Source organism: Odontomachus brunneus, unplaced genomic scaffold (genome assembly GCF_010583005.1).
Source record: "Odontomachus brunneus isolate Ranch 3 - 2012 unplaced genomic scaffold, Obru_v1 Obru_scaffold_080, whole genome shotgun sequence".
Taxonomy (NCBI): Eukaryota; Metazoa; Arthropoda; class Insecta; order Hymenoptera; family Formicidae; genus Odontomachus; species Odontomachus brunneus.
The window spans coordinates 1450354-1466790 of record NW_022639530.1 but is presented as its reverse complement, the minus strand read 5'-3'; the positions used below and the strand labels follow the sequence as shown (position 1 = coordinate 1466790).

At 39.8% G+C, this 16437-nt stretch overlaps 1 protein-coding gene across 2 annotated transcripts in view; it reads right to left on the bottom strand.

The window, feature by feature from the left end:
• LOC116847562 (protein O-mannosyl-transferase TMTC1-like) overlaps positions 1 to 16437 on the bottom strand; it is a 240500-nt gene that overhangs the window by 105487 nt on the left and 118576 nt on the right. For both annotated transcript variants that reach the window (XM_032822660.1, XM_032822659.1), the window contains exon 3: positions 2319 to 2392. In XM_032822660.1, the coding sequence (XP_032678551.1) occupies positions 2319 to 2392 (74 nt within the window). The remainder of the gene's footprint in view (positions 1 to 2318; positions 2393 to 16437) is intronic.

The window sequence follows — 16437 nt, the reverse complement described above, 5'->3', positions numbered from 1 at the left end:
TTTAGACATTTAATTAACATTTCAATAAACTTCTGTGAATTTCTTCAAAATCTTCAGAGATGATATAACATTAATATTGTTTAATAAAGCACTGTTTAGCGATATTGAAGTCCGAAGTCGGCAGATGGTAGAAAACACGAAGTTCTGCAAAACTTCGTCCGAACCAGAACGAAGAAATTAGACGCGTGCAAGTCATAGCTGCGAGACAGATATAAACAAGGGCGAAACCTGACACGTCGCTTTTAAGAGTTTTTTAAGTTTTATTAACCCGCTAACTTGACTGATTGCGCCTTACTTTATTTCTCTATATTATTGCCGTGTATAGACTTATTTTTAATTACCTTATTTTCTTGCTCCGTCTACAGCACGGACGTAAAAGATCCGTAATAGTCTGGTTTACGTTGACAGAAATAGTCCGGTTTGAGGATTAAATTGTATTTATTCACACAAAGATATATTTCAAGAAATTCCCTCCGATATCCTCCTTTTCGCCGATCGAATGGCAGCATTGGTATCGAGAAACAATCCCCACCAGCAACATCGATCCAAAGACACGCAGAATTTATTCGTTTACGTCGATTCACGTACACATCAATCTACGTGACAGATCCGTTACAAGATGTCATTCGGGATTTTAGATACAACAGGGACCGGTGCGAAACCGGTCCACCGAGACAAGAGCGCAGCTTCTCCACGACTTGCCCGTAAAAACGGCAGAGGAGACAGGGGGCCGCGGCAAAATGGAAGTGTTTCATACAATTTACATCAAAGCTTACTAAGTAAGATTAATAGTAACTCGCCGCAACAACGGCGGAGAGTGAACGAGGATACACTCAACCCACCGTGGAGAAGTAAAGCGGTCGAGAGTCGAGAGAACGACGAGAGTCTTGACGGTAAGCCAAATGTATAATTGGAATTAATCATCGGCCGCTTAATCGCCGAGGGATTTAAACGCGAGGCGTAAACGATCGCGGAGCGAACGAAGCCAACCGGCAGAAGAAAGGGGATGGAGGGGGAGGAGGAGTTGAAAGGACACCGGTTAGATGAAATAAAAGAGAGAAAAAAACAAGAGGAAGAGAAGGAACAAGAGGAAGAGGCTGAGTCGGAAGAAGAAAAGCATAGAGCGAGGCGATGAAGTAAGGGTAAAGGGAAACGAAGAAGAAGGGGAGTACTCAAAGGTAGCCAAGAGTAATCAATTTCCCAGGTTCGAAGACAAGCATCTTACCTTACCCCTCCCTTTTCCAGCCATTGGCCGCCTAACGCTAGTCCTACAGACGGAGTTTTACTTTCTTGTCTTCCACAACCGCCCTTTTATGTCGTAGCACACGACCTCCGCGAAAGCTTTTTACGCTGGTAATCGGGCGGAGTTCGTCTTTACAGATTTTTCGTCGTGCCAGACTCGTGCTCGCGCGGAACGCTATGTATATGGGATTTGTTTCACCGTGCCCGAGAGTTTCCCACGATTAATTAAATTTATTCCAGAAATAGCGACCGGGTTGTATAGCCGCACGCAAGTATAAAGTGAACAATTACGAGGAAAAAGGAACTAACGTCTGTCTTCGGTGAAGAAAAACACAACTCTGGAATTGTGTTTTATATATATATATATATATATATATATATATATATATATATATATATATATATATATATATATATATATATATGTATATGTATGTATGTATGTATGTATGTATGTGTATATATGTATGTATATATATATATATATGTATGTATGTGTGTGTATATATCTATATAAATATATATAAAGAGAGCGTTCCTTCTCGGTTCTAACCGTAAAGATCGATGCGAGCGACACGAGACACGTTCGCGGCGCTTCCGCGTAGTAGTTATAGCGGTAGTTGGGGGGTAAATTAGTTTAGTTTATAATTTTCGAGCTCTATGTTCATGAGAACGAATGGCTCGCTATTTTGGCGTCAGCCTGTCGCGTCGTCGCGACCTTAAGCGTCGCTTGACACTCTTGACGTATGCGCAGCCGGTAAGTTTTCCCAGTTTGCAGGAAGGTGTTCTACATTTACGGTGTATGCTGTATGTATATGTGTGTATGTGTGCAGTTCGTAACTCATTAGATAATACATAATACGCGAAGTAGCGTGAGCGCGGAGTTTTTTTCCCCCGGCGAAGTTAGCCCCGAACTCTCTTTCCCGCAACTTGGAAAATTTACAGTTCTTGTGTACCCTGGATGAGAAGATTTGTAGATAGAAATTCAACGCGAAATATTAAAGCGCGAATTACATCTAAAGAGGATCGGGCTCCGGCCCGTGTCCAAGGAGTTTGAGTGATTAAACCGTACTCACCCGTGATAGGCGAGGAAGGACAACAAAAAGAAGATGCACGCTAGAACATCCGCTCTGCCCACGATGCCAGTCACCTGCAACATGAAACAATGCAAAATATAGTAATAATGACATCGCGTCGATACAGAGCGCGCTCTAATACCAACATTAGACGTACTAGCTAAGAACTTAAGCGCATACACTTCAGCTCTCGGCTTAGGAAACTTTATTCACTTAACAGTTGTGATTATATTCACTTAATAATAACAGTTGTGAATTTTATTCACTTAACTGTTGTGATTATGGAAAACAACATTTCGTTGTGGTTGCTTTTATCTTAGATATGAAAGGATAAGGAGTAAGTGCACGATGAATACTACGCACAGTATTGCCTGTTTCCATGGAAAAAGCCATTTTATGAAATGTAATATAGAAAGTTTCTTTCAAAGCAACCAAAGCAAACCAAAAATATATTGTCTGAAATATGATAAAACGCATAAATAATACAAATTTTTTTATCAAGTACCGACCTGATCAGAAATTGGAGCAAATCAAGTAAACTGTCGCATGAGTAAAATATTACCTATATTGAAGACATATTCTTTACAATAAATTAATACTAGAGAGTGTTGAATTCATAGTTTAAAAATATACAGGGTGTCCCATATAAGACGTCCCAAAAGAAAAATATAAGTAGAACAGATAAAAGTGAAACATATGGTCGAAGTCATTTTTCGAACAACCACGTAAAACTTCGAGTTATTAAATAAAATAAATAAACTAATCAGAGCGCCACGTGGCCGGCGAAGAAATGACCGATTCCTCGCGGGCTTATCACGCAGATCTAAGACGTAGTCCTCCCCTCTGGGCCTATGAGATAGGCGCACTGTGTTAATGTTAGTATGCACTGTAAGTTCGAAGCATTATTTACATGAAAAAAATAGATTTTCTACACAAGTGTGCGTCTAAGCGATTTAAAAGTAAAAAAACTACAGCTAAAATGTAAGTATCTGACGTTAGCGTGTCTAGTCAAACCCATCAAAAATTGGGCAAAACATTTTTTAAACAGAAATGTAATTACCATTAAAATTGTTTTATTGACCGTTCCTTATCAATAATTTTCTGTTTTTTTATTTTACCTATTTATTAATAATTTATTAATAATTTGTTGTTTTTTTTAATATTTTACTTATTTATGTTGTTTTTATTTTAATATAGTTATTATTATTTAATAAATTCATTTTAGTATAGTTTTTGTTTTAAGTAATATAAGTAACGTAAGTATCAATCATATATAATAATACTGTATATTATTAATATTAATAATAAAAGTAAATAGTACACACATCACTTTCTCTACAATTGTTATACCCCCTTCCTCTTTACTGTCTTAATTGTTTCAAATTTAGCTAATGACTATAAGGAAAACATTGTTTTCCATATATAATATACATATGTATGTAAACTTGAATATCTTGGATAGATTTCAAATACCGATTTTTGTCAATGAAAACGGGCAACACTGTGCTACGCCCGGATTCTGCTGGAAAATACGAAGCGATAGTCTGATATTGGATTTAGCGGTGTAAAACGAGAAGGCTGATCCGGAAGATGTGTGAAGAAACCAACCCGAAGATCTCCTTCGCGGCAAACGAGATGACGGACAAGACGCGCGAGTAGGTAAAAGTGTAAAAGAGAAAGCGGCTGGTGGTGAACTGGGCGAGGTTAAGATTGTCCGAGTTATCGACAGGCCGCGGCGCGAGTGAACAACCAAGATTTTCAAAGATCAACTGCAGCCAGCAAAACCGACCTGCTACAGGAAGCTGGATTTACTCTTGTCGTACTCATCTCCCTTCCTTCCCTTCTCGTCCCACCGCTTCCTTCCTTCCTTCCTTCCTTCCTTCCTTCCTTCCTTCCGCCCTAGTGGGTTAGAGTACCAGGTGTACCTCTAAAATTTACGAACCCCGTCTATCATGGCAAAGCGGCGAACCCCAGCCTTCTCTTAACGAATTAATTCCGCGAAAACGCGGGCGTACGATCTGTGTGTGTGTGAGAGAGAGAGAGAGAGAGAGAGAGAGAGAGGGGGGGAAGAGAGAGAGACAGACAGACAGAGATAGAAAGAAACAGTGAGAGAGAGAGAAAGAGAGAGAGAGAGAGAGAGAGACGAAAACCCGCGTGGCGGGGATGATGAGAAATCAGCAGATTTCCGGCATAAGGTTCTTTCTGAGGGAACATGTTGGGATTCCGCCTCGTAAGCCGACGAATAATTTTCCGACATCTTATTAAACGAATTTATCTGTCGCATCCCGAATTCGTCTTCGCCGCAGAACGGTTATCCCGGATGAATCTCGTTACGATACGATAAATTGAAACGTCGCAAAACTTGCGTGTTTTAACGACTTGATATGGGCATTTAAGATAATCCGTGATAACGTGGCGCGAAAAGCGTTAAACTAATCATTATCGAGCAAGTTGTTAATATCGCATTTAGCGATACATTGTCCTTCGATGCGTTTGACAGATAGCTCGAAGATGCATCGAAACGAAGCCCATTAGCGACACTAACATTATCATTGAACCGGGAACTGTAATTATAGATATGAGAGACATTGATGAATATTCTCTTTTGGTGGCGCAGAAGGACGAGGCTGCAATTAATCATTCAATTATGACAAAACAGCGCGAGGAAGGTGTCACGGTTAGCATTTATCTTCCGAATTTGGCGAGACTCATACGAAACGCGCTCACGAAGTACGCGGGAGACGCTCGACACGCAGAGAAACGCGGAATGCACTCTCGACGGAGACGCGACGCGGAGAGAAGACCGGAAGCCATACTTCACGTCGCTTTCGTATCGCACGGTTGATCGAATACGCGAGCTTTCAAACAATGTCCGCGGAAGATAAACACCGAGTTGACATTTCATTACAATCTCGTCCTTTTTTGCCGTATCTCCCTCCTCGTGCTCTTGCAGAAAGTGGACCCGGAGGAAATCTTGCTCGTGGTAACAATACTCCGTCAACGTCAAGGAGAATGAGAGCCGAGTCCGAAGCGGACTCTGCAAGCAGCAAGGAGCTATAACCTAAGGGTCTGCTTAAGATAACAGAGATTACGTTGACCACTTTGCGATAGATTCCTTCGCGCGCCTTCCCGGCACCTTTCGGATTTATGGCGAGTGGGATAATGGTCAATTCCGACCAGGAGAAGGAGAAGGAGCAGAAGCACGGCCGAGAGCAATTACCCTAACCGCGAATGACGAAGTGTCGTCGTACGACGAAGAAACAGCCGCAAAGCGATGCGCGGGAGGGAGCATACAGTCGATAAGACCGTTTATTACTTATTGATAGCCGCGAGGAGTGCGCAGAGTTCCTCCAATCAGAGTTAGGACAAAGAACGATTATTCCTGATTGGTATCCTGTCCGCCATATTTAGACATGAATGAGAATGAAAGAGAAACTTTAGTAAAAAATGTTTGGTATTCATAATTATAATTACACAGAGAAATAATTACTATAAATTATGGTAGAGATACTTTTTTATTAAATTTTACTATAATGTTGTAGTAGTGCTATAATGTTGATAGTAATCTTATATGTATGTTGCTATTATTATTCTCTAAATCTCCTGGAGTGAAAAATGGCAACATTTTCATTCGTGGTGACAGAGAAAATGCTGCTATTCGACATCACAAGAGCGAATATTTCACTCAAGATTAAAATGGATTCTGATTCCGTACGAGCGGATATTTCAATCGATTGAAGTGAATATGTTCTTCTGGCGGTAGAATGCATCAGATTCACTCTTCAATTCCGAGTGAAAATATTCTCTCACTCAACGATTCACACAGAGTGGAGAATTCACTCTACAAGAGTAAAATCATTTACTCTGTAGAAGTAAAAATAACTCGAATTCTAATGGCTCGGCTGTACTTTACTTTTCAAGTAAAAGATTCGACTTATTTTCGATCTTTTTTTTTTTTTTTTTATAAAATTATAGCTATTTATGAGTAGGTTAAAGATATATAAATATCAAAGTGATACGCATCTCACCATTTGGAAAAAAAATAGTCCAAAAAATACTCTATCGAAATAAATGGTATCGTTAACACCCTTACGAAAACGTATAGGGAATGTTGCAAGAAATGAAAGTTGAAGGCTTTCATTAATAAAATAATGCATTGAATGTAATAATTTAATTAAATGTTAATAATATTTATAAATGCTAATAATATTTATTAATTTAAGGAGGATTTTATATACCAAGCTTTGATTAACTTTTGTAAATTGTCGATTAATCCTTTTGTAACTAACAAAATTGACCAATAGATATTTGCTGGTCACAACGAAATTAATCCATGATTAAATTAAAGCTTAATAAAAATCATCCTTAATGTATGTCTGTAGCTGACTTATTACCAACATTATATGAATATCAACATTTGTTGCACGAGCAGACTGCAGAAATGGCAAACTGCAGAAAAACTTAACAATATTCTAATAAAATGCTTATATAGACTACCAGAAGCACTATATGATTTTAAAATTCTTTTTAGACCATTTTCTCCCAAATTATGAGGTTCATGACTTTGATATTTATGCAGGATGTCCTAGACTTTTTTTCGAAATTTTTATGAAAATGTAAAACAAATTGAGATAAATATAAAAGTCTCGTATCATTTTGCGATATTCGCAATAATACTCAAAATATTAATTAAAGAAGATCACATTAGTGAATAATCACGCGCGATATAGTAAATGAGCTGTAGATGTGTATTATTGTGTGCTTGTGCATTAAGTCAAATTAAACAAAAAGCTCTTTATTATTTTGCAAATAACTATGAATTTTAGTTATTAATGAAATAAAATTGTTACATGATTGTGCACGATAATGCACAAATCTTCTTTAATTAATATCTAAAAATCTATATGGTTATTTGCAAAATGATAGAGAGGACTTTCTTATTTAGTTTGACCTAATGTATAAGTATACAAACGGCAGACGGCGCCACTACAGATCATTTACCATATCGCGCGTGATCATGCACTAATCTTTTTGAATTAATATTTAAAAATTTTTTGCAAATGTCGTAAAACGGTATGGGACTTTTATATTTCCTTCAATTCGTTCCTACAAAAATTACGGACGAAAGTCTGAAATATTCTGTACATCTTTAATCTATCCTCCCATCAATAGTTACAATTTTATCAAAAAATAATTTAAAATTCCAAATGTCGCAAAATATGGAGCTAAAAGTTTATGAGAGCTTAGCCGTTCTTCTTTACTCCAAGAAATTTAGAAAGTGCCATTTTCGTGTTAGAATAACCAAAAAATATGAATCCGAACTTAACCGTAATTTTAGTTATATCAACTCTGTTCTTCTCCGTTATTCTGTTCTCTGCTATTCTGTGTAGGAATGTGAAATAAGTTGTAAGATTGAAATGACGAAGCACGCTGTGCAACTACTCTCTCACTCACTGTCTCTCTACAAATGGCGAACGATGTTCTAACTCTGACTTGAGGAACTCCAGGAGTGCGATTCGATCCATCTTCCATCGATTTCTCTCGCATGTCCGCTCATACCTCGGACGGTCAATGAACGTGTGCCATTTTTCTATTCACGTTGTTGCTGGACGTAGATATTCGTGTCGCGAAAGCACATATAGAAAATAAAGATCCGAATAAAGTATCGTACAAACGCAGCCGTGACTCGACGGATTTATAACACGACGGAGATGAGCCGGGAGAGGATGATACGTTCGTTCGACTCGACGCCAGTTTGCTCCAGTTTGTACTTAGTTGAACTCCATTACCATCTCACTCGTTCTGAAGTTCTAATTGATTATATGAAGCGCTACTTCCTTACGAGTTCGCTCGTTATTTCAAGATAGCTCGAAGTCCTGGTATTCTTTAAATTCCTCCTTAATTGTTCCTACCCCTTGTATCGACGCACTGTTTTTCTTTTTACTTTTAAAATCGCGAACTTTTATTAATGGATATTAATAATCTGCCGAGAGATCAGAGTCGAAATAGCCGCGCGAATTTTACACGGAATGGAATTTTATGATACTACAAAGTATTGTTTTCTCTAATTCCCCAATGTTATTTGAAGAGTATATTGAAGAGTATATTGTAAAAATAAAGTCCATTAAACGCATGAAAAGTTCTATACTCTCTCGCGGAACTTCTCCACGATTCTTTTATTAGTAATATTCTCGTTGCACAGAAACACACACACGTACACACATACACACATAAATAGCGATCTAAGATACGGGTATTCATTACTGTCGCGTCGCGTTCAGTTCCACTTTTGTTCCACGGAGACGAATTAAACGCGTTTATGCTCGGTAATATCAATATTCCCGCAAATTAATTAATATCATCATTCAGCGTGGCAGACCGCAGGCAACACAATAGAGGAGAAAAGTACTGACGCATATCAGCGATGACGTCGCGCACCACCGGTGTGTTAATGCACGTTAAATTTCCGAGAGCGAGCGCAATACGATCTCTCTCTCTCTCTCTCTCTCTCTCTCTCTCTCTCTCTCTCTCTCTCTCTCCCCCTCTCTCTCTCTGGCTGTATGTTGGTTAACGTCACAATCGCCGGTCCATTGACGAAGGATAATTTTATACGGTAGGAGCACCGCGGGTGTAACTGCTTTAATTAACTTATTCGTATATTTCGCGGTCGGATGGAGCAAGTAAGTGAATCAAACCGTTATTTTAATATCACATCTCGCGCAGCACCGTGCGATTCGGTTAATCATACGCTTATATGTATCGCGCGCCACTCGTTACATTACATCGCGCGAAATTGCGAGCGGGCAAGCCGGCTACAGGGAGATCATGCGGCCCTGTCCTTCGGGCGACGTTAATATTGCCGAGCTCGCACGACGTGAATTCGTTCTAGCCGTGTGATATAAAATTAAACGCCCGTGCACCGCGTACACGGCTTACCACTACGGGACAAGACGCATGCTCGTCTCAATTCGTGGAATCCTCCGCGCAAGGGTGGGATACACTCCGCAGCAGCCGGAACGATCGTGGTAGCTTCATGTTTAATTTGGCCTGAAACCGAGCTCTGCGGGTAAACTCACCCTGCCTCCAGAGTACCGTCCCTTTCCGCGCGCGAAATTCGTCCGTTGAACCGACACGGTAGAGATTCGGCCCTCTTTCGCCGGCGATACGCGCCGATACGGCAACGACGTCGTAACCACGAAACGACAAACCCGGTCAACCAGTTCCTTGCTGGCGCGCTGCTGCGAGGACTAAGCCGCGCGGACGGGCACCTCTCGCGCGCAAGCGGAAACACGCTCCCGTGAAGTATAACGGCGTCCGAGAGGGAGGCATCTCGTTTAAAACGTACACGGCAGCGTGATTACCTTACGCTGTAACAACGAGTCAACTACAATAAACGCGCGGGGCTAGGCGAAACGTACGCGCGGGGTAACAGCGGGACTGACTGTACGAGAGACGGGGGTGTGCTTTCCATTTACAGTTAACTGTAGGTAGACGATAAGCCTGGAATTGCGATACGGGAAACCGAAAGGTATTATATTCTGGGAGCAACTCGAAGAGATTAAGTTGTATATGATACCGTATTGTAATTCTACCCTGAAAGAGGTGACCACTGTGTGTTGCATATTTCAGTACATGTTACATTCAAAAAATTGTTTTGCTGATCCAAGTATCCTAATGTCACAGTTAAAGTTTCTTGCTATTTTCTGTATCTGCTTGGAAATTATCTCTCGTATGTAGAATTTACACAGAGAAGAATGTTCTATTCTGTTAAGAAAAACGATTACTCAATTTATTTTCCTTCTTTTAAGTAATGGTTATCTTCAACAAAGAATATATTCTTCGTAAAATAACTTTAAAATATTTAAGATAACTTTAAGATATTCATCACAAATTTTAGAAAAGCTTATTATCATGTACTTAAAAGAAAAATTGATTCTCTTTACAAGAATATTACAAAACTCTATCTACGAAAAGGTTGGTTCGATACTTTTACTTTATATAAAAAACAAAACGAATTGTTGTTTTAATTTAATCTTCTCGTTTGAAATGCTAAACTTACTAGGATTCGAAATGTATTTTGGACAAATCTGATGCTTATGATGAGGGAGCTTATGATAGATTTATAGGTATGTAAACTTATGTAATACTCGAAACATTTACTTTAATATATTTTTCAGTGTACACAGCAGCAGTAAATTGAGGTCATATCTGCAAGCAAATTTAGGTGAGTGTGAGGATTACATTTATTTATATTATTCTCATTTGTCTCTTATCTATTTTGTCAATTTTTTTAAGAAGCGTAACTGGTTTTAATGGGTGCCACAAAGACTCTCTTTTGCTAAATTTCACAAATAGTTTAGATAAGAATTCTGTTTCTGTTATTTATATTGATTGATTAAACACAAAACATACGCGATATCGCAATATTTGTTAGTAATTTGTCTATTTTAGCTAATTCCTCGAATCTTAATAATAATAATCGAATAATTTTCACTATAACTGCAAGATTATTCTTTTGAGAGTACTCGCAGTTGTACTTCTAATGGATACATTTTTTTTCTAAAAAGGAAATCACTTTCCTCTGCAAATTTTACGTGGCACACGTACGTTCATATAATAATCCAAATGCATATCTTCATGCAATCTCATAGTATAACAAAAAAGGAGAGTATCGGCGTAATCCGAATGTGTTTCGAAACCAGCCGTCATATTTGCAAAGTGATGGCACGTTCTGGAGGAGCCGGCACAGTCTACCGGTCTCTTTAATATTATAGCAGGCTTTAATAAAGCCTCGGCTTCTTACAGACTGCTAGCTCCATTCTCTCCTCAGTCGCGACAACGACATCGTTAAACCTTGCCGAACTTGCCCTACAAAAGGTTAACGAAGTGGGCGAACGCCAAAACGATAACGAGAAGCCCGGCTGCGCCAATAGTCCTTTCGATGTTACAAGAAACTTAATAAACGCACAGCCAATTCCCGTATTACATTACGCGATTCGGGAGCGTAGCGATACGCCGTATTTTCGCTTCTATTTGCTACGCCCTGAACGATAGTCTGACAACCTTGTTAACCTCCGTCCGTATTCCGTGTCAGTTGTTGGCAGCACGAACGAGTAACGGAGTGGAAATGGCGGAAAAGAAGAGGCAGGCACTCAGCCTCTTCTGACTTTCCTTTATTTGCGAGTATTCGTTTTATTTTAGAGAGGAGAGGGAAAAGGAGAGAGGGAACGACGATACAGTCAGACAAATATGCTTCAAATTCAAAACAGATACGATAAAATCATGTAACGAATTCCAATGTTGATTCTCAATTATTATTTAACCACTCGTGTACAACGTTGGGTCTGTGAAAGCCGAACAAATGTTCGATCGTTCACAAATTTTCGTAAAATGTCGGTAAAAATTTTAAAATAGCACACATCTGTTTGCAGATTTTTCTTTTATTTCCCTATTATCTTATAACTAGAGCTTTTCTGAAATAAAAATGCGTTCAAAAATATTGATTTTCGACAAAGTTGCATGGTAGTCTAAAGTTGCCCAATTGTAAGATAAAATTACCCAATTCCCCAACATATATCTAATCTTGAACATTTTTATTGCTTAGATTTTAAAAACGAATATTTAAACTTTTAATATAAAATATGTATCTATATATTCTATGTCGAAATTTTAAATACTTATATTTAACAATCGATTTGAATACAAATTTAAATAAATTCGTTAAATAAATTCGTATTTAACCCTCCAACATCGTCGAACTCCACTGCATCCATATTCTGATGCTTCGGCAAACGGGCTAGGGAAATGGCGTGTTGCGGTTTCGTGAGTCTTTCAAGTCAGTCTTCTCGTAGCGGTTGGTAGCGTAAGGTAAGTGAGATTGTACTATCTTGTTACTTATAAGGTTTAATTCTCCCACTCGAGTGGGCCGATCGGCTCACGCTCCCGGTCGAATCTACTTCACCTTGTTATCAACGTTACTTTTTTCGATTAATTTTTACTCTATTTTATAATTTTTCTGTACAATGTATTTGCCATAAATTCATAATAATAATAATTTGTAATTTGTTATTTTTTGACCAATTAAAAGAGAAAAATGGATAATTCTTTTTTCTCTATTTTTTATCTTATGTTATTATAATTTTTATAATAATTAAATATTCTTTTCGATAATACCAACAATGGAGAAATGTAATATATAATTATATTATATCAAGATTACAATTAAAAAATATATTTTGTGTTTTATTTCTTGTTCGTTCTATTTACATATTCTTATTTTGTAAAATAAAATTTTTTCAAACAAAATTTTTTCTCTTTTTGTTTTCTTATTACATATTTCTTAAAGAAAACTAATAAGATAAATATCCAACAGATGAGGTTTTAAGTTTCCGCCAAAATACTGCAATATATTTAGTGCAATGTATTTCATATTTTAAGTATTTTATATATTTTGCGATATATGTTGTTTACTTTTAACATTTTAAATATTTTCCAACTTATTATGAAAATAAAAAATATCTAGTCAAAAAAATAAGTTAAAAAACTAGAAAATGCTTCTATCGATCGGATTCCCACAGTGTAAAAAATGTGATTGTATGAACTTTGTTAAAAAGACAAGGGTTAAATGTATTTCGTTTTAAATATTAAAAGTTCGTATAAATACTAAGTTTAAATGTTCGTATTTTTTTTGTAAATCGACTTAAATACGAATATAATGTAATATTAATAAAAACGTAATATAACGTAATATAAACGTAATATTTGTACAAACTTAATACGACTATTTAAAAGTTTGTTTTTGATTGTTTTAAATACAAATATTTAAATTTTCAACTTTGAATATATGTACATATATTTGATGTTGACAGTTTAAAAATATTCGTATTTAAGAATGAAAAGAATGTCCAAAATTAGAGATATATGTCCGAAATTTAATATTTTTATTTCATCGTATGTCCCAAAAATATGATTGTTACAGAGGGTTACTTAACACTTCATATAATGACTTATCTGTACATTTATCGTGAACGCCGGGGCATTCATCGGTCTCGCGTCAAAATGGCAAACAATGTAGGCCGTACAGTCTACACTCGGTGGCGAAAAGGAGGAGGGGACCGTTATATCGACTCATATATGTTTGATTCGCGCGTCATCGAACATTCGCTTTCAATTAACCCTCAGTCCGACACGACACTTCCGATTGCGCACCCGCATCGGGAATCTAATAATCTGCGACGTTGTGCCAAGGGTTTCTCGAGCGGCGATTGTCGTCGGGGAGAAGGCTGCTTTCTTGAGCCCGTGCAGCAGTAACCCATCGTCAAACCCTGGCCGGCACAGCCCGGCGAGCGGTTCGGCCCTTAAGAAGTTCGCCTTGCCTAGCCTCCCTTCCCCGAGCAACGGCAATATCCTTTAATGAAACGTCTAACCGCTCGTACGGAACACTGGGATGATCGTCATTGCGGCCACTATCAAAAGTATTTTCTCTATTTGTCCCCAATTACCGTCAGAGGTTCCCGCGGTTCTCCTTGAGTTGAGTCCGAGAGCGGAGGTCGCCGGCAAGTTGCTGGAGCAACTTTTGCGGAATAGAACTTCAATTGGCCGCACGTGTCTCCATCCAAGCTCTAGAGCCAAATAAGGGACACGTTCGTCGTACTTTATGGTCCATTCGAGGAGGATGACAGTTTGCCCGTCTACATTACGTCCTAACGTATTCGTGTTGCAAATCGCGACGTAGAACATATTACCGCGCGTTCAGACGGTAATTTCTTCATTAACGCGACTTGTGTAAGAGAAAGAGGGCGAGCAATTATCATTTTCCCCAGAAATGCGTAGCTCTCTCCTCGGAATGTCTCTCTCGTGCGATTAGACGACGTGAGCTAAATATTAAACATTGCAAGTCGTGTTGAAAAATAAGGGTGAGCGCGCTAGAAAATGCCTGCGGATGAAAGATCGGTTCTGTAATCTTGTTTACAGAGCGCTTGTGAGAGTTCAGCATCGCTCTCAAAGGACATATATCTGTAGGGACGCGTATGTGGATAGTATGTACATCGAGTATACGCTCACCGGGGAGTTTTCTGCATCACGGGAGGAGAATTGACAGCGCGGAACAGCGACGCGAAGATACGGCCTGCTCGACATGCCGCAAAAATAAAAAAAAAAAGAAAGAAGCCAGGAGACGTTAATTCGCGTTGCGCGAACATTACCCCATATTTTAATACGTTTTTAAGAGATTATAGAACGACCACCGAGGCAGGTAGCGGCTCAATTTTTCCCTCAATTTAATCCGTTACATTCGAGCGAGCTAGAAGAAACGCTTCTTACACGCTCGCCATTTTTGCTCCATCTCGCGCCAAGTTTTTCTAAATCGTTACTTCCTCCCTCTCTCTTTCTCTTTCTCTTTTTGTCGTGACTTCTCCTCTCTGACTACCGCTTAACTTTTTAAAGAGAAGCGCACATTCCCGAGATTGCGAATAAAGAGGAACGACGAACGGTCAGCTCAGCGAATGCCGAGGAAGCAGCGTGGAAGCATGCTGCGCCGGTTGTCTTGCTGAAATATTCCGCACACAGAACGAGACAAATGATTCCGCGTTGAATATGATAAATTACGATGTCCAAGGAGAGTCGTCAGTGCTCACACTCTATTCCCTCTCCGCGCGCGTTCCCGATTTTGATCCACCGCGTAATCCCCCGCTCGTGATCGTCCCGCAGCAAATTCGAGTTTCGACTGTAACGAGCGATCAGCCACGTCCGGATGTGAAAATCCTTCGTCGTGCTATATCGCGTGGCAGCTAAGAACAAGGTCGAAGTAGAGGTAAGGAGAAAGAGAGAAGGAGTAAGAGAGAGAGAGAGATGAGAGAAAGATGAGAGAGCTAAGGGATGGGCAGGACGAATGCACTCGGATTCGGGGCGTTATGAATCGTGCAATCAAGACGTGAAACTCTCGGCTCCAGAATTCAGCCAGCTGATACCTTCCTACTTCCGGCTGTTTCCGAAAGGGCACGGTGCAATGTGATATTCTCCAGCGCGACTATGATGCTTCTTCTTCTCTCTCTCTCTCTGGATGGGGATGAAAATCGAGGAGAAAGAGGACAGAGATACAGAGGTCGAGCCGTGATGCAGAAATTGCGCGAAACCGCCCCGAGCGCTTAATAAGTCCTTGTCCTATTTCATTAATGTTGACGCATCTCGTGAACACGTTGCACAAATTGGCACGTTCACGTCGACCTTCGATCGCTGACAAATGTTTCCGCCCGCGTCACCAACTTACGGATATTTTCTGAGCATCGACTACTCGACGAGGCCCCTTTGGGAGCGGAGCGACACGTTTCCCGTAACGTTTCGACGTCAGCTCAAAGGGAGGAACACACCGACGGCAACGGAGAGGGGGGGAAGGAGGGGGAAAGGATGGAGAGGGACGGGGAGAGGGAGAAAAGTTTCGTCCGTGTGAAACGAGGTTACCGCTTCTACTTTGAATCGACGTCCCACGGAATCGTGCGCGGAATTACGCCGCCCTCGTAGTCGCGAAATACCATCGCCATGAATATTTCACCGCGGAATTTCACAAACGCGCCGCACCAAGTGAGGAACGGCAGCAAGGCTGAATCTTGCCAATAATGTGTAAGTGCTTTTAGATAAATTGCGTTTATACCCGCGCGTTACAGCGGTACTAACGCGAGGCTTAGACGCCGACGTCGATGCATTTACATCGAGTCCCTCATTAAGCGGCGAGATATAAAGGCGCGCGCGCGCTTCTCGCAGAAGAGACGGTACGGGCCGAGCGAGTACGGTTTTCGCGAAACGATTTCGCGCGGGTGGCTAGGATGTCTTGAAACGTGAAATATCAAAAGCCGACGGGAGAATGAGCAGCGACGTGCGGCGAGGATGAAATGCCCGCCGCAGTTGAAAATACTCTGTTGAGTATAACTCCCGCTTTCTCGGCGAATTAAATTTTTCATTACGAACTTCTGCCACACCGTGAAAATTCAACCGCATCGCCTCGGCGGCACTTCCGCCGTTTCCAGCGGAAAGTCCGCTGGAAAATCCGCCGCGCTCGCAGCCGACCGCGCTCGCTGTATGGATATATATATATATATATATATATATATATATATATATATAT